General features: G+C 36.9%; 1 protein-coding gene across 2 annotated transcripts in view; it reads right to left on the bottom strand.

Moving 5' to 3' along the window:
- RFC1 (replication factor C subunit 1) overlaps positions 1-26,896 on the bottom strand; it is a 75,700-nt gene that overhangs the window by 27,075 nt on the left and 21,729 nt on the right. For both annotated transcript variants that reach the window (XM_032853226.1, XM_032853236.1), the window contains exons 3-7: positions 25,215-25,290; positions 23,288-23,410; positions 5,356-5,588; positions 4,250-4,327; positions 1,010-1,087 (exon numbers count right to left, since the gene is read on the bottom strand). In XM_032853226.1, coding sequence (XP_032709117.1) covers positions 1,010-1,087; positions 4,250-4,327; positions 5,356-5,588; positions 23,288-23,410; positions 25,215-25,290 — 588 coding nt within the window. The remainder of the gene's footprint in view (positions 1-1,009; positions 1,088-4,249; positions 4,328-5,355; positions 5,589-23,287; positions 23,411-25,214; positions 25,291-26,896) is intronic.

The following is a 26,896-nucleotide window of genomic DNA, read 5'->3' as shown; positions in this document are numbered from 1 at the left end:
GATGAAGAAACTGATGAAAAGTTGTAAAAAATACATCTATAAAAAATTATCACAGTTGTTCCCAACTTGTGAGAATGGAAGACTTGCTTCTATTTCTTTCATCTCAATTCTCAAATTGTTAGTATTATACAACTAAAAACTAAAATCTAAACCCAAAAGACTAAACTAAAAAAAACAATCTAAAGCTCAAAAGAAGACAGAGCACTTTCTCAAGAGAGGAAAAAAAAAATCCACTCTCCCCACTGCTCTTCAAATCTCCATTTTACAAAGAGGTCACAAACTGGGATGAATAACACAGTATTTTTTATTTTTTTTTGATAACTATAACTTGAATGCCTTTGGGAGAGTAAGGCTTTTCAAATACAAATACAAATTTCAAATACAAAGTCCCCCCAACTCTTTATTGTCTTATACCCACCTTCTGTAAAATCTTTTAAAACAGTCAGATATTGATACTGACAATAGTAATAGAATATGATTCAATGGAAACAAGACCAATTTTTTGGAGATAAGTGATTAAAAAAAAAAACAAAAAACCGATGCTTTTAAAGATTCCCAAAAATATACTCATTATTATTTGAGACTGTCCTAACACAGATCTTAAAGTGACCTAACTAGAAACAGCAAAACTGTGCTCCCAAAAAAACAGTAATTAACATTAAAGTGATTAATCTTTACGTTCCTTAGGAACCTTTGTAAGTGTTATTCTCCAAACAAGTACATAAGAACCCATTTGTGACAGAGAAAGTAAAAGTTATAATTCACTGTTTTGTGAAGAAAGGTTGTGGTTGGCTTTGGCTCGATCAACCCTCCTTTAGCAAGGATAAGTTTCTTGAGGAGCTTCTTCAAAAACATTTTTACAGATTTTATAGATTAAAATAATTTAGCTTCTTTCTGGAAGAGTGACTCATGGTTGTATCTCCAGAGCCTAGAATACACAGGTATGAAAGGGAACCCTGATCTGCAGTGTATACTCCGAGGGCAAACAATCAGCCTGGTGAAACACTACCTTTTTGGCCTTGGGTTCTTCATCCAACATGGCTAAAGTTCTGGCAAACTCTTCATCTTCATGCAGCTGTCTCTCCAGCTGTAAAAAGTATCAACAGAATAAAAGGTGCTTTTTTTTCTTTCTGTAAATTAAAGTTTTTAAGTGCTTGAGTCATGATACTTATAAGAAACTGGAAAAAACATTTTCCAGGAAGTATGACATTCTTCTCCTTAATATTAATAGTTCACAAAATCACAGGTTTGCTTCATTAAGCCAAATTAGATTTCAAAACAATTTATTTCTAGTTTTACAGGTGAAACAGACAAATCAAACATATTTTTAGTCACATTTCTCACTTATAAAGTTCAAAGTCTATAGCTTTTTTCTTAACAGTCCCAATACAACACTTACAGATCTCTTATTTCTATTTATTTTGAACTCTACAAAGAGCTCTCAAAAGAACCTCACCCTAACAGAAAAACAATAGGCTGAAGGGCACACACAAAAAAAGTAAGAAATCAAGAAAATTATATTTTCTTTGTATGCAATATACAAATGTAACTACCACTTATAATCATCAAATTCTAATTTTCAATCACCAATTCAAATGTATCTGTTCTGACTTCTGAAAATTTAAGTCATCATATCAGAAGTTTTCCTAACATGGCTAATGTAACACACAGATACTATAATTACATTGTTGTTATTTCTAGTGTTTTCATTTGCAGTAAAATGTAGCTTTTCCAGAAAAGAATGTGTAGCAGTGGAATACAGTTCTCATTTACAAACTGGTGTTATGCCCCCTGATAAAATGGCTTAATGTAACAGCAAACAAAAGCCTCCCTGTATTATTCAAACAAAGGAAAGAACCTCCAAATCCATCCAAACCAAAAGAAAAGGCTTGGAAATTGGCATATACCTGATGAGAACACAGTAACCAGGCATTTTCTTGTTTTTTCTAAAATGAACTCGAGCTGCACGGAGCCATAAGCAAGCCAGACAGATGCACATTAATACATTCCATTGCCTAATATATACTCACCGTAACTGAGCTACATATCTAATGCTGTAACAGTATGAAAGATCTTCATCATCGAAAGGTCTTTCAAACTCTAAACCTCCAATTGCCCAGCAAGGATTCCTAGTTGAACTCTACACTATTTTTCCAAAATTTCACACTACATAGTATCCTTCTAGTTAAAAGGATCTGAGAAGCCAGAACAGAAAAAATGTAAATGGCACCAGAGTTCATGTAATTCAGTGTAATCGAGTAAGATGGAAAAGATTTTGAAAACACGAACTACAAACTGTCAAAGTGATAAAATGTGATCAGATATAGTTCAGAAAACTGGATACTGTTCTCTCGCAATATTTACTAAGAGGCTTTTCTATGCCAAGCCCCGAAATAAGCACTGATGTCACAAAGGCTGAGTGAAACATAAACAGCCCGCACGGGGGTAGCTTAAAGCCTACAAGGAGGGAAACACATAAATAGCAATTACAATGCATGTTTAAAAAATGAGGTGCGACTCAGTATGTAGGAGGGGTTTCTAATACAGTTTAAGAAGTATGAGAAAGTGATCCCTACGCTCATGAACAGGAAGGGGGTTTGTTCAGTCATCGGGTCTGGAGCCTCTGACAGAGACAAACACTCCTCCCCGAAATATATTTTCATTTTGCTTCCAGAAAATACCAAGCTTTCCTCATTTTCCTACTTCACTAGCCACTTTCTTAAATCTCCTTCGTTGGATCATCCTCCTCCTCCTGACCTCTACATGTTAACAGAACCCTAGAGTTCAATCTTGAGACTTCTTTTCTGCTTACATACTATCCCCCTGATCTCATCCAGTTACACTGGTTTCCAATACCATTCAACTGTTAATGTCCCCAAATACACATGTTCAGTTTAGAATCCCCTTCCCGACTCTGCACCCTGTCCCGGACCCGCAGTTCCAGATTCCTCTATCTAAACACCTACTCTGCTCCTCCATTTTGAAACCTATTTAGACATCTCAAACTCAACATGTCCAAAACCTAATTCTTTTCTTTGTACCAGTCTTCACCTTAAAAAATGATATCACCATTTATCCAGTTGCTCAAGCCAAAGAACATGGAGTCATCTTTGCATCTTCTTTCCCTCATACTTTACACCCAATCTGTCAGCAACAACTGTAAGGCTGCACCTTCAAAGCACGTACAGATTACAACCACTTCTCACCATCCCTTCCATTACCACCAAGGTACAAGCCAACATCTCCTCTCACCTACATAACCATAACAGTCACCAAACTATCTGCCCTTTTTTTTTTTTTTTACTCATCTGCTTTTGATCTTGCCGCACCATGGTTTATTAGCCTCCCAGCAGCCAGAATAATTTTTTTTTTAGAATAATTTTCTTTTAAGATCCATAAAATCATGTCACTTTTGTATTCAACCATTCCAATGGCTTCTTATTTCACAGAGACCAAAATCCAAAATCCTTACTACTCCAAGTCCTTTTGGTAGGTTCCAGAGACTCGTCATGACTTATAGGATTTCCAAATTCATCAAACTCAAATGTTTCTCCCTGAAGAAAAGCACTTGCTTTTCTGTTTAGAGGAAATCTTCCTCCAGGTAGTCAGCCCCAAGGTCCACCATTATCATTTCATTTTGTTCTCCAATGTCACTTCCTTAGTGGGGCATTCCTAACCCCTCTTTTTAAAACAGAACACTCATAACCCCACTAATCATCCCCAAAACTATCTATCCATCCCTTTATTTTTCTTCACAGCATTTATAATGACCTGATACTTTTTTTAACTGCACTATCCAACACCTAGCGAGAACTGTGCCATGCACTCAGTAATGCTCGGTATTTGTTGAATGAATGTAACAGGTTTACCACTCAAGAGAGCACTCTGGAATAGATCTAGGGATCATGAACATATACACAGAACTTACCGTCACAGGAGTGGACTGAAATTGCCCACAGTGAAAAGAAAATGGATATGACCAAATTAAATTGTTTTAACTATACTAAAAAAAAAGGCTTCCATTCAAAGAAATCTAACAATAAATTTTTAAGTAATTATCCCCTGCTCTGATCATTTATCTTTTACATAAATCTAGATTTTTATATATTAGATTTTGACTTATTCTACACACAACTCTTACAGTAAGAGTCAATCCATAATTAAACTAGAACATCCCAAGTGTCCGCCTGAGTAGACTAAACAGCAAGGTACAAAAGTTGTTAATGATACTTAATCAAAATGCCAATACCTCTGCATCCTCATCAAGTTGCATTTGCTTGGCGATGGCTTCATCATTTAATCTGGAATCATCTGCATTTTGTGAAGGCTGTATTTCAAAGAAAATCAAGCAAGATCAGCATAGACCTTAAATTAAAAATTAGGTGCTTTTTCTTGACTGTAGCTTACTAAATACACCAATGAGAGAAAAGTTTATGCTATAAAATAGCCTCAGTGCACACCAGCCAGAAGTTAGGTTCACATCTACTCCCTGACCATACCCAATTTCCTAATAAGCAAATATCCTACAAACAGATGGTTCTCACTTAATTCTACAGAAATGTTCAAAAGTACCCCCAAAAAGACCTGTAGATCAACATCTTGGCTTTAGAAATAGTCCAGAACTTTGAAAAACCAGTACATGTGAATGGTCACATTTATCCTACGGAGGCACTAATGAAATCAACAAACACACACCATTGGGCAGGGTTGAATTCAGGAGATTATTTTCACTGTAATTTATCTGTATTTGTTTTCTAAATGTTCAGAAAAAAATAAATCCAACTTCAGCCAAAGTAAAAAGGTCAAAAGTATAACAGGTAAGCCCTATTTGTAAGTTATATACTTATGACCTATTTGGGAACAAGCTTATCATCTAATTTGGTCTGGCTGAGGTCAATGGTTAAGTGAGTTTACATTCTAAGTATTTAAACTCTAAGAATTACAATCTATCCTTATGATTTAAATTATCTTTTCCCACTTTCAAATATTAAAAAAAAAAAATGTGCAGGGGCACATGGATGGCTCTGTCGGTCATGATGCCAGTGGGGTCCTGGGATCGAGCCCCACATCAGGCTCCCACTCCGTGAGGAGTCTGCTTCTCCCTCTCCCTCTGCCTGCATTTCCCCCGCTTGTGCTCTGTCAAATAAATAAATAAAATCTTAGAAAAAAAATTAAATGTGCAATATTCTAACTTCCTCATCATTTAAAATTATGGCAATATGTTTTATCATAATCACAGGAAAATTATTTTCATTAATAAAATATGTTGACCTATTTTTAACATCTGACTTTCTATAATGTAACAGTGAATGGGTACAAATCCTGAACATTCTTGCTTGCCTGTTAAACACTCACCTCTTTTCTTTTGCTTGCTACCATCTTCTTATCTGATCTTTGGACACTTCCAGTTCCAAAATAATCAAGCACTGACGTGCGGCTAAATTTTATTGGTGATAAAGGTTTATTCTTGGTCTTAGTGTTTTCTTCATTCTTTTTCATGTTTGATGCTCCAAGATAACTATTTGTAGATCCTCCATTCTCTTTCGATTTAGAGGCTGCTTTCTTACACATAAAATCATCTTCTTCATCTTAAATGGAATATAACCAAATACTGTGATAAAACATCGATTCTAATTATATAAAGCAATAACTTCCCCAGATTTATAAAAAGCAAACCAAAGCTACAGAATGCGGATTTCTTTTCTTCCTATTTCCTGAATTCAATACTCATCCCCACACCGACCAGTATCACAGATGTAATAAACAATTCCCGCCAATTACCACCCAGAATACACAAATATATTTATTTATGCATGTATTCAACGAACAGTTAGCGTACCCATTATGTGCTGACACTGAGGACATAGCAGTGACTAAAAAGGACAAAATCCCTGACCTTTGAAGCTTGGAGTCTAGAAGAAGAAAAAGATAAGAGAAGTAAACAAATACATGCTGTCAAGTTGTAATTGCTATAAAGAAAAAGTAAAGTAGGAAGAAGGAATTAAAGAGCAATGAGGGGTGCTCTTTCGGTTATGGTGGTCAGGGAAAGCCGCTCTGATGAACACTTTAGACCGCTCAGGCAACGACAACTGCAAGCGCAGAAGCATGAAGGTGAGTGTGCTTGGCGGTCATCGTGACTGCAGCACAATGAAGGGGCTACAGCACTAGAGTTAAGGTGACAGAGGCAGGGGCCAAATCATGTGGGACTCTCTAGGTCATGGAAAGAATGTTAGTTTCTATTTAGAATGGGAACCCACTGAAAAATTTTTAACAGAGTATTAAGTGATCCAACTTAAGTCCTATCCTTCGGAAAACACACTGTCAAGAGGTAAAGCGAATGCAGGAAGACCATGCTGAATTTAAATCTATCCTTATGATTTAAATTATCTTTTCCCACTTTCAAATAATTTTTGATGTTGTTCCAGGAGAAATGCTGTTCCAGGAGAAATGCTGATGCCTTGGACGAGGTGGCATTTGCAGAGGTGGCAAGAAGTCCGGCTACAGATGAAGGTGGACTGTCCAGCAATATCTACCCCTTCATTTAAGACTTTAAGCATTTGCTTTGTTACATTTTATCTTCCTAAAAAGTTCCCATTAAACATCTGGTTTTAAAAGTTTTTCCAAGCCTTCTAGTCTTTCTAATGCTTAGATACCACAATGTACCTCAAAAGGGTCTAAATAAACTTATTTTGTTTGGTTCAGTGATTCACAAGATAGAAAGCTCTTTGCGTTGGCCTAATAACCAAAGAAATCCAATAAAAAGAAAAATCTACGAGGCAATTGTGAAGACTAGGTCAATGGGAATGGAGGGGGTCGCTTTACAAATCTGGTGTGCAAGGCCACATAGGAGTGAGTCACTTCCTCTCAAGTCCGCCCTCACTGAACCAAGAGCATTTGCCAGGCACTGTGCTATGCCTCCGTGGTTGTCATCTCAAAGAGGAAAGTACCTAAGATATGTAAAAAATCAAAAAGCATTTCGTCTTACCTTCTAATTATTATGTTAAAATGGAACTATAAACTTCACAAAGTGTAACCTTACAGGTTTCTGATTACTAAACATAAAAAGTAATCCACCACTTAAAGCAAATTCACTTCAAATGAACTGTTCCTTCACTACAAATTCCCAAAGATTTCACACCTCAGGCTACCTACCCTCCAAGGGCCTGCAATAGTCATGGATAAATTTATAAGATGATTCCACACTCCTTGCCACCAACAACTGGACCAGGAGTGGGCACTTATCAAGATGGGGGTCAATCTAACCCTTGATCAGTTTGCCGAACTAACATGCTTAAACTAAGACGCTAAAGATTCATTCCTGCATTCACTGAGAAATGACAACGGCTTAACAAATTCCATTTTGCTTATTAAGCTAGGTTTTTTACAGTAAGCAGGTTTTAAACCACAACCAAGAGATTTAATTAAAGCATATTTATTTTATTTATCTTCAGCATGTTCAATCTACCTTCACAGTTAAAATAAAAATTCATTCGTAAATCTTCCTAAGTACATTGATGGTTTGATATACTTACCAGATTTCAGTTTAACCACTATTAACCAGAGTCAGCCAACAGACTAGGTTTAGTCACTCATATATCTGTTCTCCCTATCTGACAATCTGTCTCTGCCAGATGTGGGGGAAAGTGTCTGATTCGGATGGTTTTACAAAGGAGAGGTGACGTGATCACCATTCCACCTAAGTACAACAGCCAGGAAAATCACCCTTAATAATCCTAATAACCTTTAAGAATATAATCTGAAATTCTTTTCCTTTTCTGTAAGATAACATGATGAATTATTATCTTACAGAAACCCAAATAATATTTTTAATTTATGGCTGGTTTATTTTCAACCCCTAGACTCAGTTAAGCTGTAGCCTAACGAACCAGTAGCATTCACCAACAAACTGTTCTACTTAGTAGTCAAAAACACATCGTGCAAAGTACCCTAGAAGAAGATTCAAAACAAGATCAACACTGCAGATATCCTGGCTAGAATTAAAAACAAAACAAAACAAACACAAAACCGGAACCTGCTAAGTATAGATAACCAATACATCTCCTTAGGCAGTAAGTGCAAAATTAAAAATATATCCCAGTGTATATAAGACTCCTAATCTTATCTGAGAGCTTATTAAATTTTACAATTTTCACGTGGTTTAAGTTCAACAACTCTGTTTCTTTTCTTTTTTTTTAATTTTAAGATTTTATTTGTTTATTTGCCAGAAAGAGAGAGAGAGAGAGAGAGAGAGAGAACATAAGCAGGGGGAATGGGAGAGTGAAAACCAAGCTCCCCACAGAGCAGAGAGCCCGATGTGGAACTCACTCCCAGGACCCTGGGATCATGACCTGAGCTGAAGGCAGCCACTTAACCAAATGAGCCACCTGGGCATCCCATCAACAACTCTTATTTCTAGGCAAGAGGGATTATCTTAATGATAAAAGAACAAAATTACTGGGACACCTGGGTGGCTCAGTCCATTGGGTATCTGCCTTCAGCTGGGGTCATGGTCTCAGGGTCCTGGGATGCGAGTCCCACATCGGGCTCCCTGCTCAGCGGGGAGCCTGCTTCTCCCTCTCCCTCTGCTGCTCCACCTGCTTGCGTGCTCTCTCTCTCTCTCTGACAAGTGAATAAATAAAATCTTTTAAAAAAAAAGAACAAAATTACATTGTGTCTGCAAAATGAGAGTTCTCTACAAGTTTGCCCCCCCCACACTTAAAAAAATGCCAAGAGAAGTAACATTCCATTTCCACTATACCCAGCCAGGCTTATAAACAGTATAACAGAAAACACCGGAACTAAATAAATGGACCAAGTCAGTCACTGTTTTTCTGTTACAGTTCTTCCCTAATTACTCAAGAACCTCCTTGTTATCTAAAATATTTTATCTGTCTCTGGAACTTCAGACAAGATCAATCACTGCTATTTGGTGTAGACTAAGAAAGGGGAACAATGTATTGCAGATACTGGCAATCCCTCGTTTAACAAATCTCCAGCAATCTCAGAAATATTTCACAGGTGATAGGCTAACAGGAAATTTAGTGAGACCAAACAATTCTAAGATTATCACATTAAAAACACGGTTGGCAAGTGGTAAGGAGGAAACAGAACCTCCACATACATAACGGGCAATAACAGTAAATTTTTAAAAATCCTTACGGGGAAGATCTTGCAATATGTACTTAAACCTTACATGCAGCAACTCCACTTCTAAGAATTTAAACCAAACAAAATAAATGAACAAGCACACAAAGAGGTATGCATCAAAATGCTTATCACCGCATTTGTTCACTCAAAAGTATAGAGAACAGCCTACAGGAGGACAAGAAAAAAACGAAGGGAAAATTAAGTGACTACTATGGTTTAGGCAAAAAACAGAGCCTCGACTTTGACAGTGGCACCGAGCAGAGGTAAGTGAATAGCATTTATACAATGGGAAAACGAGTAACTGAAGAACCTATTGTATGTTCAACCACACAATGGAATTCTATGAAACAGAAAACCATAATATATATCCATACTTACTAACATCCTCATATGTTTACTATGTGATAAAAACAGGTGATATAACAGGACGTTTAATGACACATTTATATCTACCTGTATTTATTTATAGATATACTTTTAAATTCACATTTAAATTAATTAAATTTAATTAAATGGATAGATAATGGGTGATTTTTTTCATTTTTTTCATCTATATATTACACTTCTCTCTTTTTAACCCTGATCTAACATTTTAGAATAAATTGACCGTATCCTAGAAACTCTCTGACCCCCTGGCTTTCTGAAACAGAGAAGGCTTAGCTTTAGTTTTCTCCTTCTTTCCACCTTCCTTTGTTTACTTTTTTTTTTCCTTAAGATATTTATTTATTTATTTATTTATTTATTTGACAGAGCGATCACAAGTAGGCAGAGAGGCAGGCAGAGAGGGGGCCGGGGAAGCAGGCTCCCTGCTGAGCAGAGAGCCCGATGCAGGGCTCGATCCCAGGACCCTGAGATCATGACCTGAGCTGAAGGCAGGGGCTGTTTACTTCTTTCACTGTTTATCTGCATCTCTGCTTATCCGGTCACCAGCTTCGGAGAGCTCAGGCTATCTTTTTATCTACTTGCTACTAACAGTAGTTATTATTATCAAGCATTAAACTACCCACCAGGTATACTCTAACATATTCTTTATAATGCATTATCTTTAATCAACTAATTCCCTCTCTCATCCAATGCACACACCCCATTTTCTACATTCCTGACAAACACACAGCAATGTCATTCAACATGATCTCCCCTTTCTTTAATGGTTGGCACTCCTGTACTCTAAGAATTTCAAAGGTTTTCCTTGTATTAAGCCAAAATACTCCCCTGTGAATTTCACCCATTTTCCTTAACCCTTCCTTTTACACAATGACCGTTGGAAGACTGCTCTCATTTCTCCCTTTGGTCCTTGTCCATATAAATGGTTTAAACAGTTCAAGCCATTCACCATTTGGGTTATTGGGAAGATTAGATTTTTTAAAAGCAAAGGGCCCAGTATAGCGCCTGACCATGTTTTAACAGACATTCAATAAATAATAAAGCAGTAATCTCTAATGAAAACACTGAACCAGAATTCCAGAAAACTAAAATTCTAACCTGACTTCAACGATTTTTATTTTATTTTTAAGATTTCTTTTATTTTTAAGTAATCTCTACACCCACCACAGGATTCAAACTCACAACCCCGAGGATCAAGAGTCACATGCGCCACCAACTGTGTCAACCAGGCATCCCTATTTTAATTACCTTGGCTTCACTGTCCTCCTCAGCAAAATGTTCGACCAGACAAATCCTTAAGATTTTCCTTTCTATAATTTTGGGAATCTATGGATAGTCTTATAGATTTTTAAATTATGTTCCATATTGGTGAGAATATGATATTTGTTCTAATATAAACACTGATTATGAAAACATAAACTAGTATGAATTTCCAGAAAGCAATTTGGCAAAATATACATAGAGCCTTAAAGATGTGCATAACCTTTAGCCTAGTAATTCTTGGAGATAATCTTGGAGGTACTCACAAATATTTGTATACAAACACATTTATCACACTATTAGAAACATGAAAAATGTAAGCAACAGAAACAATCAAAACTGGGGAAGAGCTATATAAATTGTGCCCTACCCATACAATGGATCCATGCAGTCATTAAAAATTAATCCCAAATTTCAAAGTTCAAAAATATGTGAACAGTAACATTAAGCTGGCAAAAAAAAATAACATCATTTTGTTCTTTTATGTTAGTCTTAACATTATAGGTATAAATGTCACCCCTAAAAGGGAATCTTCTTTTTCATGAGCCTTCTCTACTAGAGATCTCTTTGTAACAATGGAGGGTAATGGAGCCTTTCTCTGAATGTTTGGCTTAGAATACATGAATTTAAACTTAACAATATCTTCAAGCTATAGATCCAAAGATGTACTATAACCCAAACACAGACATAATTTGTAAGCATTTTCATAATTTCTGAGTAAAAATGGATTTACACATTAATTTTCAAAAAAAAAAAAAAAAACATGGAAGTGTTCTGCATAAAATTTCAACTATGTTTATCCTGTCCTGAGCTAAAAATTGCATACAAGGCTCCTTCTCTGCTAACCGCAAAATAAATAGCTCTCCAGGCCCCTTGGAAAGTAGGAGCAATTCAAGTGAAACAGTTATAAAAAGAGAAAAAAAAGACTGGCTTGCTTGATCTGACACTTATTTAGTACTCCATGATTTATGCATGTCCCCACACTGCTTACAGTTACGGGGAAAACTAACACCAAAAAAGTAAACTCCTGATCCTCCTAAGCACAGAGATATTTCTTATAAATACAGAGGGTTTCATTAAGGAGAATATAGAAAAATATGGGGTTCTATAAAGTTGCAGACCTATCTGAAAGCATTCTGTCATCTTGCCTTATAAAACCAGAAAACCTGAAGAAAGCAGTAGTCCTATTATCTTTGTACTATGACTTCTGAACTGGCTGTCTTAAAACTCCTTTTGCCCTTAATATTTCAAAGGCTATATACCAATACATGGTGGAAAAAGAAGGCTGAGGAGGCCAAAGATAAGAACAATGCAATCAGGGCCCCTGGGTGGCTCAGTGGGTTAAAGCCTCTGCCTTCAGCTCAGGTCATGATCCCAGTGTCCTGGGATCAAGCCCCACATCGGGCTCTCTGCTCAGCGGGGAGCCTGCTTCCCCCCTCCCCCACCCCGCCTGCCTGCCTACTTGTGATCTCTGTCTGTCAAATAAATAAATAAAATCTTAAAAAAAAAAAAAAGAACAATGCAATCAGCTGCTTGCAAAAGACAGTCATTTAACAGGTGTTGCTGTGACCATCCTCATGTAAAATAAATATTTTACAATCCTACACAGTGTGTAGAAATGAAACATTGCAGATAGTTATGGCTGTTTTTCTTTTTTAACATTCGTTCTTATTTTTAATGAGCCTAAATCTGTTCCTGCACTGTCAGAAGCCAAAGGCAAACTGTGTTCTCTTCTCCCCAGAAACTTATAATACAATAATAATAAATAGATCTAAGTCCAATTTCTTAGACCTAGTTGAAAATCATGGGCAACTGAACACTCAGAATCTCTCTCCAGGATATGTGTCTCCTTATAAAAATACCATTTATTTTTATTTATACACAACATAACCTCAAATGTGGTAACAATCACCAGTAAACTAGCATTATTCAACATACAGCAGAGGAATTGCCTAGGAGAGAAGATTGCTTTGCCACTCTGAGTTAGATACATTCATTTATTTAGAAAGGATAATAAATGAAAGAGAAAGAAAATAGTCTGCAGGTCCATACAGAAATCTATTTACAAGCCAAAAAGGAAAAAATATATAATTATGGAGTTCACCCTGCTGAGAGTTTGGAATTCTGATTTTCTCTCCTTCGGTTTGGAACACACAGAAACCAAATTAATGGAGATCATGCTAAAGAAATCTGGTTACAGAGATTAAAAATAACTTATTTAGCAACAACTAGTCAAAAACTAAAAAGGGACTCTGAGTTTTTAGAGCCTTTTCCTACCAACTTCCTTTTCAATACATCCTTGGGTCAAAAACCCAAACTGTCATTTTGGTTTTGGAAGTAGAGATAGTTTTATACATATGCCAAGTCTTCATTAAATATTTGTTAATTAACTAGATGGAAGAGAAACTAAACATACCATCCTTACACCATTTATGTGGTGCATCTAACATTCTGCGCTTCAGTATGATTAAATAAAACCTGAGACTGCTCATCTTTAATCAAGAAATTAAAAGAGCTCATGGCTCAGTACCAATAAATCCTCTTAGAATCAAACAGAGCTCATGATATCTTTAAATAAACCCATTTTATAATCTGTGAGGCCTAGTGAGGTGAGTAATGATAAATAAGAGAGAAAGTACCGGCTTGTGCTGGGATGTTCCCCACCACACAGGTGCCAAGGCCCCACCAGAGCAGGAGGAACGGGTCCGTGAAAAGCCACAGCTGGCTTCAATTACTAAGAAACCATTAACAGGGAAGGAGAAAGTGGAACATTTTACCACTACTTTCCTTGCCTCTATCTCCACTGGCTCTCACAGAGAAAGAAAAGCAGGCGGGGCAGGGGAAGGCTTGGACAGTAGGACACAGGTACATCACACACAGCTTCTTACAATTCTTAGGTATGAAACAGGCACCAGAAGGAAACCTGACTCGCCCGAAGAGTAAAGGGAGTGGTTTGGCAGTGTAATTCCCAGCTTTGTTCACATTCCTGTTCCCCACACAGAAGAGGAGGTAACAAAACTGTCTCAGTATTAAAGCCAAGTATAAATCCCCTGTATACTATTAGTATTTAATTATATTCTCCTAATGCAATCCTATTTCCTTGGCATTCTGGAATACAATCCTGTGTCTCTCATAGTTTCACAAGTATAATATGTGTCACAGGAACAAACAATAGTCTGTTCATTTTCAAAGATGCTTCAGAACCTCAATCATCATTCCAGATACTCTGGTGCTCCATTATCTTCAGGTCTCATAATATGCTTGATTAAAAGAGGCCTGAAGAACAAACCACTGGGCAAAAAGATGGTAAGAAAGCAGCTAGCTCTTATAAAGATGTTTCAGTTAATGTGAATCTGTGAATAAAATTGCTAAAGCAGTATCCGTGACTTCTGAATCATCTATACAATGAAGAAGCCCCGAAAGATTAAAATGAGAAATGGAATCCTCATTGCCGAAAAGAGAAAGGCAACTCCCCAACCAAGAACAATAGAAGAGGAGAGATTTGGTGACAATTCTGTGCAGTAACATCAAGAACAGGTCGAAAGGGATATTCAACAGAAGATGGAGATCACCAGGAATACACAATGCCGACTCGAGTGCTTCTTTATTCTAGAAGTTACAGCACTCGCAGATGAAACGAATCTAGGAACAAGGGCTATCTGGAATTCAACAAAACATTCACCAAATTCTTTTCTCATAGGGCAAGGTGGGGTTTTTCAACCTCTCCATTACTGACCATTTGAGCCAAATAATGCTTCTGAAGGGAGCTCTCCTGCACACCATACGATGTTTCGCAGCACCTCTAGCCTCTACCAACTAGACGCCATAGCACCCGCCAGCTGTGATGACCACAAATGTCTCCAGATATTGCCAAAGGTTCCATGAGAGGCAAGTCACCCTTGATTGAGAAGCACTGATTTACGGCAAGATGAAGAAATACAGGTGGTTATTAAGATCCCTAAGCAACTGAACCACCATTCGTGAGAAACAGAAAAGCTATATCCAAGGTGCTGATACTAGATCATGTCAATTTCGGAAAAGGTTTATTTACCTCTTAATACTAAATAATTTTACCAATGCTTCTGAAAGGAATACAAAAATATGTTTATCAAATTTGTAGAAGTATGAAATCAGATGGTATGAAAAAACAAGTACATGAGGAACATCCAAAGACAACTGCACAGTTAAACTTTGTGCAACTTTAGACTGAAAATTGTTTCCTCAAGCTTTCTATAAGTAAGTCATCTCTAATATAGTCGTATACAAGATGAAATTTATTCTATCGTTATGGTATAATTCTCCCTTTTACTCTAGACACAGGTGTTTCAAATAAAGTAAGAAACTCCTATGTAGAAGATCCCATAATTAAGAAAATATGAGCTATGGGGTACCTGGGGGCTCAGTCAGTTAAGCATCCAACTCTTGGTTTCAGCTCAGATTATGATCTCAGGGTCGGGAAACTGAACCCCAAATCGGGCTCCGTGCTCAGTGTGGGGTCTACTTGAGATTCCCCCTCTCCCTCTACTCCTCCCCCTGCCTCGTGTGTTCTCTCTCTAAAATGAATAAATCTTTTAAAAATGTTTCTTCATTATATATATGTATATGAGCTACCAAACTAGATAGTATTAATCACGTAAATCTGTAAAAGTTTATAAGTTGAATTTTTAAAATAGATTTTCTCTTTCTATAGTAGGTTAGAAAGTAAAGAATAATGCATATGAAACAGTGCTATTGATTTCCAAGCTCCCACATTATTCTCTTTTTCTAGTACACATAGTACCTAAATCTCCATGTTAAATTCTTCCAAACCTTTCACATTTATCTCAAACTTCTCTCTCCACCAGGAAATGTTTCCTGAACCTCCAAAATAAAAGTTACATCTCCCATGCCTCAATATCCTTAGAAAATATTTTACCACTGTTAATTTTTCTTATATGATTTTTATATAAAAGACTTTTCTCCCAATGAACTCTAAGCCCTTGAAGACAAGACTATGCTTTATTCTTTTATCTATTTCATAGATTATTCAGTACACTATCATGTACATAAAGTGTACACATGATGTTTACTGAATAAATAATCGAGGATTTAATACTGTTAAGTATTGTTAAATAAATGACTGGATCAGGATACAAAGCCTGGAATCTAACAAAATAAAAATACAAGAGCTCAGGGCACCTGGGTGGCTAAGTCAGTTAAGCGTCAAACTCTTGATTTTGGCTCAGGTTATGTCTCAGGGTCGTGAGACTGAGCCCAGCATCAGGCTCCACACTGGGCATGCAGTCTGCTTGGTATTCTGGCTCCCTCTCCCTCCGTCCCTCCCCCAACCACATGGGCATGTGCGCGTTCTCTCTTTCTCAAATAAATAACTTTTTAAATTAAAAAAAAAAAAAGATATAAGAATTTCTTTCAGGAAAAAATTAGTAAAGGTATGTGTAAAGTCCCCCTTTCCTGGACCTGAAAACTGGGTAAGACCTGACTTAATAGTAGCATGTTCAAAAAAAGTATTATTAGTGGCGCTTTGATCCATAACATAGTAACAGTCAAAGAGAAAATATAAATGCTGCTGGTAGAGGTGCAGGTGGAACTTTCATATGAGCACTGCGCCCAGGAGCAGAAACTGAAAGCCCTATCTATTCTTCAAAATATAGATAGGTAAAATACATCTTAAAATGAACCTCAAGAAATACCATTCTCTTTTAAGTGATCAGATTCTTCATTGTGAATTGCCCATTTATTGTTAAATGTATCATATTGCAATGAAACATAAACAGGTATGTGAACATATCAATAATCCAACATCCAAAATAAGAACATGAAAAAAATGGATGCATACTATTAGATTCCATATAGAAGTTTAAAAGAATGAGATAGGAATCTTTCTGAATTGAAGCAAAGAGGCAGAAGCTGAGGAACAGCAAGGAGAGAGGCAAAGAAAGGAGGGAAAGGAGGGAGGGAAAGAGGAAGTCAAAGACATTGAATTATGAAAAAGCAAGCTACAGAAATTTTATAATAAAATGCCATTCAAATAAATAAAATGTATGTGTCTGTGTGTATGTGTGTATATATGTTTTTATTTATATAGACTACCTAAGGCAAAAGGGATCGATGAGGGAATAAAAAATTTTCATCTGAATTATTTACTTCATTTTCAGCGAGGATGTCTTACTTTCAGTGTTACTGTGTTAACTTTTAGTGTTAAATGTGTTACTTAGGTAAGTTAAAATAATATTATTATATAATAATAATATAATATAAATCTAAATTCTCATCCCCCAAAATGATAAATTTAGTTTCTTTTATAGAATCTTAGTACAGAAATCAATATTAATTTTTGAACAAGTATAATCAAAGAAATGTAATACATAGTTCTTAGTTTCCTCTCACTTCAAAGAAATTTTCAGGCTTAATCACTCTAGTTTCCCTGAAAACATCTAAGAAACATTCTCTCTACTATACATAAGCTTTCCCCATTCGTCTGGTAAGCAAAACCATATGCCTCTAAAAATCAGTGAAAGAGAATGTTACACACACATCCTCAGCAATACTTCTCCTACTTTTTTCCCAAGTCACAGGTCGCTAACATTACATAAACTGGAGAAAACCACAGTCCCGATTTTTTCCAATTTAACACCCCGAAAACAATTATAACACCTCAAGAGCACTGTCTCTGGAATTATGTGCTCAATTAAAATTACCAGCCATAAACAACTTTTAAGACAGGGGAAAACCCCCATCATTCTCAACCAAACACAGCCCCTGATGAAACTGCCTAATAAAAGGTCATCTTTGCCAAACAAAACTCAAGGTCTCTCACTTCATTAAACAGCTAAAAGTAAATATATTTACCCAGTACAACAAGTATTTGGGTTTTTACCAACCTACAAGAACATTTTACTAGAGTCAGTGGTTAGCTATGAAGATGTTTACAAGCCATTTTTTTCCTTTCCTTAAATTTGGGAGATTAATGTAATCAAAGTACTTTAAAAATCAATAGAAGACATTTAATAAAAGTGAAAATGAAAAATAAATCACAGAGCTAAACAATAAGCCTAAAGATCTGTATAATATAGCCTAAAGAAGTATATAATAATATAAACAAAAGCACTTGAATGAAGTAGGTTATTTTCCAAAATAAGGTTATTTCCTAAATTTTTCTTGTTGTTTATAAAATCTTGTGCAACCAGAAAAAAATGTGAGCTACATAGAGTTTTAAATTTTCTCATAGCCATGTATTAAAAAAGTAAAAAAGGAACAAGCAAAATTAATTTTAACAATATATTTTATTCAACCCAATATATTCAAACTATTACCATTTCAACATATCATCAATACTAAAAAGTTATTAGTAAGATAATTTACTTCTTTTTCATACTAATCCTCTGAAATCTGTCCTTTACACTATCAGTGTGGGCTTGTCACCTTTCGAGTGCTCAACAGCCACAAGTAATTAGAAGCTGCCGTATTGGACAGTGCACATCTGCAACATCAGTGGGTCAAATTCAATTTCTCAATTTCTGAAGCACAGTTACATGATCAACAGAAAGTCCTAAGTACTTAAGCAAAAACCAAATGTCTTCACCATAGTCTTTAAAGGCAGATGTAGGGATACAACAAAACTGAAATGTAAACCTAACAGTTAATATTTATTTAGCATTTATTATATGCCTGGCCCTGTTTTAAATGCTTTTCAAGGATTATCTCATTTGATCATCACAAAGTCCTCTGATGTAGGTACTAATAATAAACCCATTTCACAAATGAGGAAACTAAGACATGTGGAAGATAAATGAAGGTTGACCCAGCCAGCCTGAATTAAGAGCTCATGTTCTTAAACACTACAAATACTATACTGCAAGAAAAATACCAAACAAAAACTGATTCATAAAAAATAAAATATGGTGTTTCTTTTGTTTTTGTTTTTTTTTAAGATTTCATTTATTTGTGAGAGAGAGCATGAGCCAGGACAGGGCAGGGGGCAGGGAGCAGGGGGAGAGCCCAAAGTGGAGCTGCCCAGGACCCTAAATCATGACCTGAGCCAAAGGCAGATGTTTAAGCAACTAAGCCAACCAGGTGCCCCTGTTCTTTTCATTATTAACGGGTTTTTAAAACTGAATCATTGTCATATAATCCTTTTCCACAAGAAGCTCCAATCTCCCAATCAACAATGCAATTTTAGGTTAGAATTTTTATTTTTAAATTATTACCACAAATACTATGTTTAACCTGATATTAATAATATAAATATTTACATTTATAATGTGAATATTTATTCATGACCCACTACAGAAAACTAGTTTTAGATTAAAAAAAAAACTAAATCATTTTTAAGACAAAGATTTTCCAGCTTATTAATTTCAAGAAGCTGCACCTTTCTTAAAACTCTTTATGTATCTGATTCACTTTATGTATCTGATTTGCTGATATGGACTGCTTTATAACAGTTCATTCCCTTACAGAGGGAAGAAAAAGAGCTTATTTTTCTTCCCATGCACCTGTGATTTCAAGGAATAAAAAAACTATGAGGCCATAAATACAGGCAAGAAAAGAACTGGCTTTTCCCTATATCTTAATTGTAAGAAAAAACAGAAAATTGTAATTAATAGTGAACATCCTATTAGATACATTGCACCCCCAAGATTTTCAGCTACAATAAGGACAATGGTTACTTTCCCATGTACATGCCACCAGCAGAATGACATAAACATTGATAATGTTCACAGAAATTGCAGATTAAGTATTGGATATCTTTTCAGAAAATAACATTCAAAAATACCTGGTCTGAAATAAACGATCCCATGTTAAAGAAAATCTGTGATCAGAGCTTAAATCGTCTGACCCTTCTGTGTACCTAAAATCACAAGATAAGGATAGCCAACTGATCCACAGTTGAAGGCCACGGCTGTCTACACACTAACTTTGACGTTTCCAGGGTGTCACTGCAAAGCTTGATCACACCACCTTCAGTTCCATAACAAACCTATCACCATACTGTTCCTAGTATCCCTCCCACATATTCAAAACTTCCCAAAGGTGGCCAGATCTCATAGGGGGACTCTTAATAGAAGAGTGCATTTGCACAATGTGCCTGAGCAGATATTTAGCAATAGAACAAAAAGGTTAAAAAGTCAGTCTGCCTCTGCCATAATGAAGAAATATCTCAGCTTACCGAAAAGTTTACAGAAAATATGTTCATGTCACCTACATTTTGGTTTTGATCATTTGTACAATTTTACCAAATAAACGTCTCTGAGAACCTACAAAGCTCATCTGTGGGCTTCTTCTGTTTTGCTTTTTTTCCTCTGGACTGCCTATTTTTATATGCTTCAGGCACTGGGTCTGGCCCTCTCCTCTGCATTATTCCAGTAAGTCTCCACAACAAACCTATTCAATTAGTGTCGCTGCTTTGTAGAAGGTGAAGCAGACTCAAAGAGCTGTCAGATGGGAACCAAGGATGGAACCTCAGGCAGGGCTTCTGACCTTCCAGGTTCAGGTTCCTCCTATAACACAAGGACTTCCTCTCCTGTTTCACTCCCTACTTACCCACCCATGTATCCACCACAAGTACCTGCACACTCTCAAGTAACAGCCCATATATGGAAGTAAAGTTTGATTGTTACTTGTATCTCCGAAAACTTTGACCTGTAACTGCAAATTCCAATAATACTAAAATCTTAGAGGTGAACTGTATATCGCAATAAAGGTCTTCTTGGAAAAAACAAAAACAAAAACAAAAACAAAAAACAAGGAGCACCTGGCTGGCTCAGTCGGTAGAGCAGGAGACTCTGGATCTCAAGGCTGTGAGTTCAAGCCCCATGTCAGGTGTACAGATTACTTAAAAATTAAAAGAAAATAAGGACATCTGGGTGGTTCAGTGGGTTAAGCCTCTGCCTTCGGCTCAGGTCATGATCCCATGGTCCTGGGACTGGAGGTCCCATCCGGCTCCTTGCTCAGCAGAGAGTCTGCTTCTCCCTCTGCCTGCCACCCCCCTGCTTGTTCTCTCTCTCTCAGTCTCTCTCTAGCAAATAAATAAAATGTTTTTAAAAAATAAATAAAAATATTCAAAAATTTTTCAAATAACAACCAAAAACCTTAAACATGCTAATGACATCAATTCTCCAACTATGCTAATAATAGCACTATAGGTCACCCAAACACCTAATTTGTAACTCATTTCCCAAAAACATTTATATCAGTCCCTTACTATTGCAAACTTTTTACATCTCTCATCACTTCACTCCCAGTAAATGCCTCAACTTCCCTCTTTACAATTTCTATATTCTCCATCCCACCCTCAACACTAGCAATCTAGCTATCGCCCTTCAATACTATTTTCATCATTCCACAACTCTCTTCAAAAACTTTCATGGTTCCCTTTTCCCTGCTATGTTAAGGCTAAATTCATCGGCCTAGCCTTCAAGGCCTTCCTTCATCCTACCTCCCACCACGCCTCATCATGTGGGCAAGCAGTCTCTTCTGTGTCCTATGAACATACCAACCCCTGTGCTGGCTGCCTTGCCTTAAATAATCCCATCCCCGCAAGCTGACTCGTTCTTCCCTCCGTCACTGGCTCATCCTTCAAGTGCCAGGCCAACTCTGAGCTTCAAGCACTCTGCCTGACTACTTTTCACTCCCTCAAGCAACTCCTACGGTACTTGGGAGTCTGGTCATTTTTTTATCCCCAGCTCCTAGTATCTGGGATGTAAAAAAATACCCAATAAATGTTTGCTGAATACCAAAATAAATACATTGCTTTTACCTTGTCTCTTCAAACCAGGTGTATTCACTTCACTACCAATACAGAAGTAGCAGAGTGCTAAAAATAATGGTTCTGGAGGTTTTCTTCAATATAAACAAATCAGTAACCTATGAGATGCTTTCATGGCCCCTTCAAGCATTTCTATGCAGGAACCAACTCAACAGGCTCTGTGAATTTGAAGATTACTACATCTACCCTTTCATTCCTGTTCCGGTCTCCTCTAGCAGTTAACAATGCCAGATTCAAAATGACTTTACAATGAATGCATCTGAGTTTTTTTCTTTAGGTGACATTTCAGAGATCCTCACCATAAATGAATAATGTCTATGAAACAACCATTTATGCTATTTTACCATTTTAAGATTAGTGTACAATTATTTATAAATGTCTTTTGCTTTTTGACCACTCAAAACAGATCAAACAAATTTCAGTACAAAAACAATCATCTTTTAGGGGCGCCTGGGTGGCTCAGTGGGTTAAAGCCTCTGCCTTTGGCTCAGGTCATGATCCCAGGGTCCTGGGATCAAGCCCCACATCAGGCTCTCTGCTCAGCAGGGAGTCTGCTTCCTCCTCTCTCTCTGCTGCCTTTCTGCCTACTTGTGATCTCTGTCTGTCAAATAAATAAATAAAGTCTTTAAAAAAAAAATCATCTTTTAAAAAGCAGTGCTAAAATCTTCAGTGTCCCAAGAGAATACAAGGAATTCAGGTCCCATCTCTGCTAGATTGTATATCTTTTAAAGATTTTATTTATTTATTTGAGACAGAGAAAGAGAGCACGAGCAAGGGAAGGGGCAGAAGAACAAGCAGACTCCCCACTGAGCGCAGAGCCACCTCAGGGCTCAATCCCAGGACCCTGGGATCAGGACCCGAGCCAAAGTCAGACGCTTAAGTGACTGAGCCACCCACATGCCCTTTGCTAGATTTTATAAATCACAAATATGAATAACTGTTACATGTTTAGCTTATTATGACTCTAAAATGAAAGATTTAAAAACTTACATAAAACACACCAGTAACATTTTAATCTATGATTTAAGATAGAACTTCAGCTTATTTAATAGAGAACACCCAGGGGTGCCTGGGTGGCTCAGGTGACTGACTCTTGCTTTCGGACTGGATCATGACCTCAAGGTGCCGGAATCCAGACCACATCAGGCTATGCCCTCAGTGGGGAGTCTGTTTGGGGAGGCTCTCTCTCCCTTTGCCTCTGCCCCGTTCCCCACTCATGTTCACACGCTCACATTCTCTTTTTCTCTCTCTCTAAAATAAATAGATAAGTCTTAAAAAAAAAAAAAAAAACTTTAAAAAATCCCAAGGCCAATTCTCCTGTAATTGATTTTTTTTTAAGATTTATTTATTTGACAGAGAGAGATCACAAGTAGGCAGAGAGGCAGGCAGAGTGAGAGGGGGGAAGCAGGCTTGCCGCTGAGCAGAGAGCCTGATGTGGGGCTCGATCCCAGGACCCTGAGATCATGACCCAAGCTGAAGGCAGAGGCTTTAACCCACTGAGCCACCCAGAAGCCCCTCCTGTAATTGGTCTTTACAATGGCCCTTAACCCACAGAAAATGCCAAAGATAATGACTACAGACTTCCTCTAATATACACCAACAAAGGAAAAAAGGCAACAGAAATTCAATTCAAAGTGAATGAGGTACATCCAGACACCAACGAGAAGCTCATGAACATAACACACACGCTACTGCTCTCTAGAACAATAAACATATTCAGTACCTTACCTGTTTCTGAAATGTATGTAACAGGATCCTGGCGTAGAATTTTACCAGGTTTAGAAGACAACGGCAATTTTTCTGGTTGCTTTTTGGCATTTTTTACCTGCACTGTCTCCTCTGATTCTGAATCTGTACATGAAAAGAAGATCAAACAAAACCCTCAAAAGAAATAGTAAAATACAGTGTGTTTTTAAAGTGATTATTGTTAACCAATTCCTCAAGGCCCATTTCGAGGCAAAACTCTTACTGTGAATTCTCACAGGTTACTTCTACTTGTGCTAAGCCTTTGTCTTACTTCTGTTGCCATAACAAATCACCACAAATTTAGTGGCTTAAAACAATATAAGCATATTATCTTACAGTTCTGGAGGGTAAAAATCCCATATGGGTCTCACTGGACTAATATCAAAGTGTCAGCAGGGCTATGATCCTTTTCTAGATACTCTTGGGAAAAATCTATTTCCGTGTCTTTTCCAGTTTCTAATGATTGCTAACATTCTCTACTTAGGGCTCCCTTCCTCCATCTTCAAAACCAGCAACCGCGGGAAAAAAATCCTTCTCATGCTGCCATCTCTCTGGTTCTCTGACTTTTTTCCATAGTTAATCTCTCTCTCTCTTTCTCCTCCTTCCCCATTCCTTGTGAATACAATGGGCCCACCCCTAGATAATCCAGGATAATCTCCCTACTTTAAGGTCATCTGATTATCAAACTTAATGCCACCTACAACTTTAATTTCCCTTTTGTCATGTAACCTAACATATTCACAGATTCTAGGAATTAGGGTATGGACATCTTTGGAAGCACTGGTCTGTCTACCACAACCTAACCACCCAAGACACTTAAACACAAACCAAGACAAAGGAGTACAAAAATAGAAGTTTCATAAACTTCAGTATTCTTCTTCTCTGAACCATGCGTTTATAAAACCTGCTTCATATTATTCTAAACTGCACCAAGCAATTACATTTCCAGTTTCCCAAATGACAGAAACTTCCACGGAATGTGTATTTATTTCAAATTCCTTACAATATACAACAGTAAAATACTTGCAATAAACACTTATGTATTTTTAGGATGGAGTCAGAATCTTTGCTATCACTGTCAAATCCTAACAATCTACAAATGCTTCCTTAGGTTACCTTTTTAATTGTAAGAATTCACACCAGATGGATCTACTCCACAAAAGTAAAATCTAGGGGCGCCTGGGTGGCTCAGTGGGTTAAAGCCTCTGCCTTCTGCTCAGGTCATGATCCCAGGGTCTTGGGATCGAGCCCCACATCGGGCTCTCTGCTCAGCAGGGAGCCTGCTTCCTCCTCTCTCTCTCTGCCTGCCTCTCTGCCTACTTGTGATCTGTCAAATAAATAAAATCTTAAAAAAAAAAAAGTAAAATCTAAAACATTCTTAATTCTACCGTTACTTTAATATATCATAAAAGGCAAGCATAAAAATACACACTCCCCATCTTAAAAGTATATTCAAATATTTTATATGGTGCTTGTTCCACTTTAAATGCAACAAAAAAGGTCCAGATTAAAAGCAAAAAATTAAATTTTAGATCTTTGTTTCTAAAGCAATATTCTAAAGCACTTTTTTTTTCAAATTCAGTTTCTAAGAAGTTCAGCTGCAAGAGAAGTTAGTATGAATATTTTAAAAAATAAATATGCCATATTCAAAGTAAGTCTAAGACATGCTATATATACTGTATACCTCCCCAAACAGACATATTTAATACCTTAACACATTTCAGCTCTGATAAGTTCCACAGTATAATAAAACTGTTTCTAACTTTAAGTATAGAGCCCTCTCCTCACAGGACTTATAAATTATAACATCAGAGAGAGCTCTGTGTCTCAGTACATCAGTTTGGAAAACACTGCTCTGAGGGATATAAAATTATTTTAAAACTTTAAAGCTCCTCAGGAGAAATATTACCTGAATCATAGATGATCCTCTTTTTCTTGTTTGGTTGCTTCTGCTTAGAGTCATCTTCTTTACAAGAACTATTTACCTGTAAACATTACAGTATAATTAGAACACAAAAACATCTACATAACTCAGCTGCTTTTTTCTCATTAGACTTGAGCTCAGTAATTTTGCCTTTGCTTGTCATAAATGGGGCAGGGGCGGGGGCGGCTATGGGGGGTTGGGATGTTACTGGCATCTAATGGGTAGATGGTAGACCAGGGATGTTTCTAAATGTCCTACAACACATAAGACATTCCTCCATAACAAAGAATTACACAGCCCAAAAGTCATTAATGCCCTAAGCCAGATCCTCCATCAAAAAGAAAAAAGGTAACAAACGCTGGCATGGATATGAAGAAAAAGAAACCCTTCTGGACTGCTGGTGGGACTATAAAATGTACAGCCATTATGGAAAACAGTACAGAGTTTCCTCCAAAAAAAAATTTTTTTTAATTTAATTTTTTCTCAGTGATCCAGAATTCATTGTTTATGCACCATACCCAGTACTCCAAAATACCACATGACCCAACAATTCTACTTCTGGAAATATATCCAAAGGAAACAAAAACACTAACTCAAAAAGATATCTACATCCCCCATGTTCACAGAAGCATTATTTATAATAGCCAAGACATGGAAACAACCTAAATGACCATCAAAGTAGGAAAGGATAAAGAATAAAGTACACAATTTAAAAAAAAAGAGGAAATCCCACCATTTGCAACAACATGGATGAACCCTTGCAGGCATTATGCTAAGTGAAATAAGTCGGACAGAGAAAGACAAACAATGGATGATCTCACCATTATGTGGACTCAAAAAAAAACAAAAAACATACCAAACTCATAGAAAAAGAGATCAGACTTGTGGTTACCAAAGGCAGGGGGTGAGGCGAAGTACAACTGGAGTAAGGTGGTCAAAAGGTATAAACTTTTAGTTACAAGTCCTTAGGGATGTAATATACAACACAATGACTATAGTTAGCACTGCTATTTGATAAGTAGGAAACTTGTTAAGTGGGTAGATCTAAAAGTTCTCACCAGAGGAGAATTTTTTTTTTTTCCTTTTACTGTTATCTATATTGAGATCATGGATGTTAACTACACCTACTGTGGTCATCACTTCACAACAGATGTAGGTCAAACCATCATGCTGTACAGCTCAAACTTATATAGCTCTATATAATTATTTCTTAGCCCAAATCTGTGCCTGTCTCCTGAACTACATATGAATGTAACAACTCCCAGTGCCCAGCTAAGGATAAACAAACTGAATGAAGATTTCATCTGCTGCCTATCACAAAGGAGACAACAGTTTAGAGTTTGAGTTCAGCCAAATTAACTGCCTGCTAAACCAAAAGAATTAACACTCTTTGGAAGAATGTAATAGATTTCCTACACTATATAATTCACACTATACAACATAAATCCAAAAAAACACACACCAAAAAAACTAGGAAATGTGACCTGTGATGCTTAGTTTTACCTGTAAACTTGCTGGGCCACAAAGTACCCAGATATTACATCAACATTATTCTGAGTATTTCTATGAAGGTGTTTTTGGATGAATCTAACATTTAAATCAATAGACTGATTAAAGGGTGATTCCTCTCCATAATGTGAGTGAACCTGATCCAATCAGTTAAAGGT

This window comes from Lontra canadensis, unplaced genomic scaffold, assembly GCF_010015895.1.
Source record: "Lontra canadensis isolate GAN:19392208 unplaced genomic scaffold, GSC_riverotter_1.0 scaffold1, whole genome shotgun sequence".
NCBI classification, from domain to species: Eukaryota; Metazoa; Chordata; class Mammalia; order Carnivora; family Mustelidae; genus Lontra; species Lontra canadensis.
The sequence above is the reverse complement of the archived record's forward strand: the minus strand, read 5'-3'. Positions and strand labels throughout refer to the sequence as shown.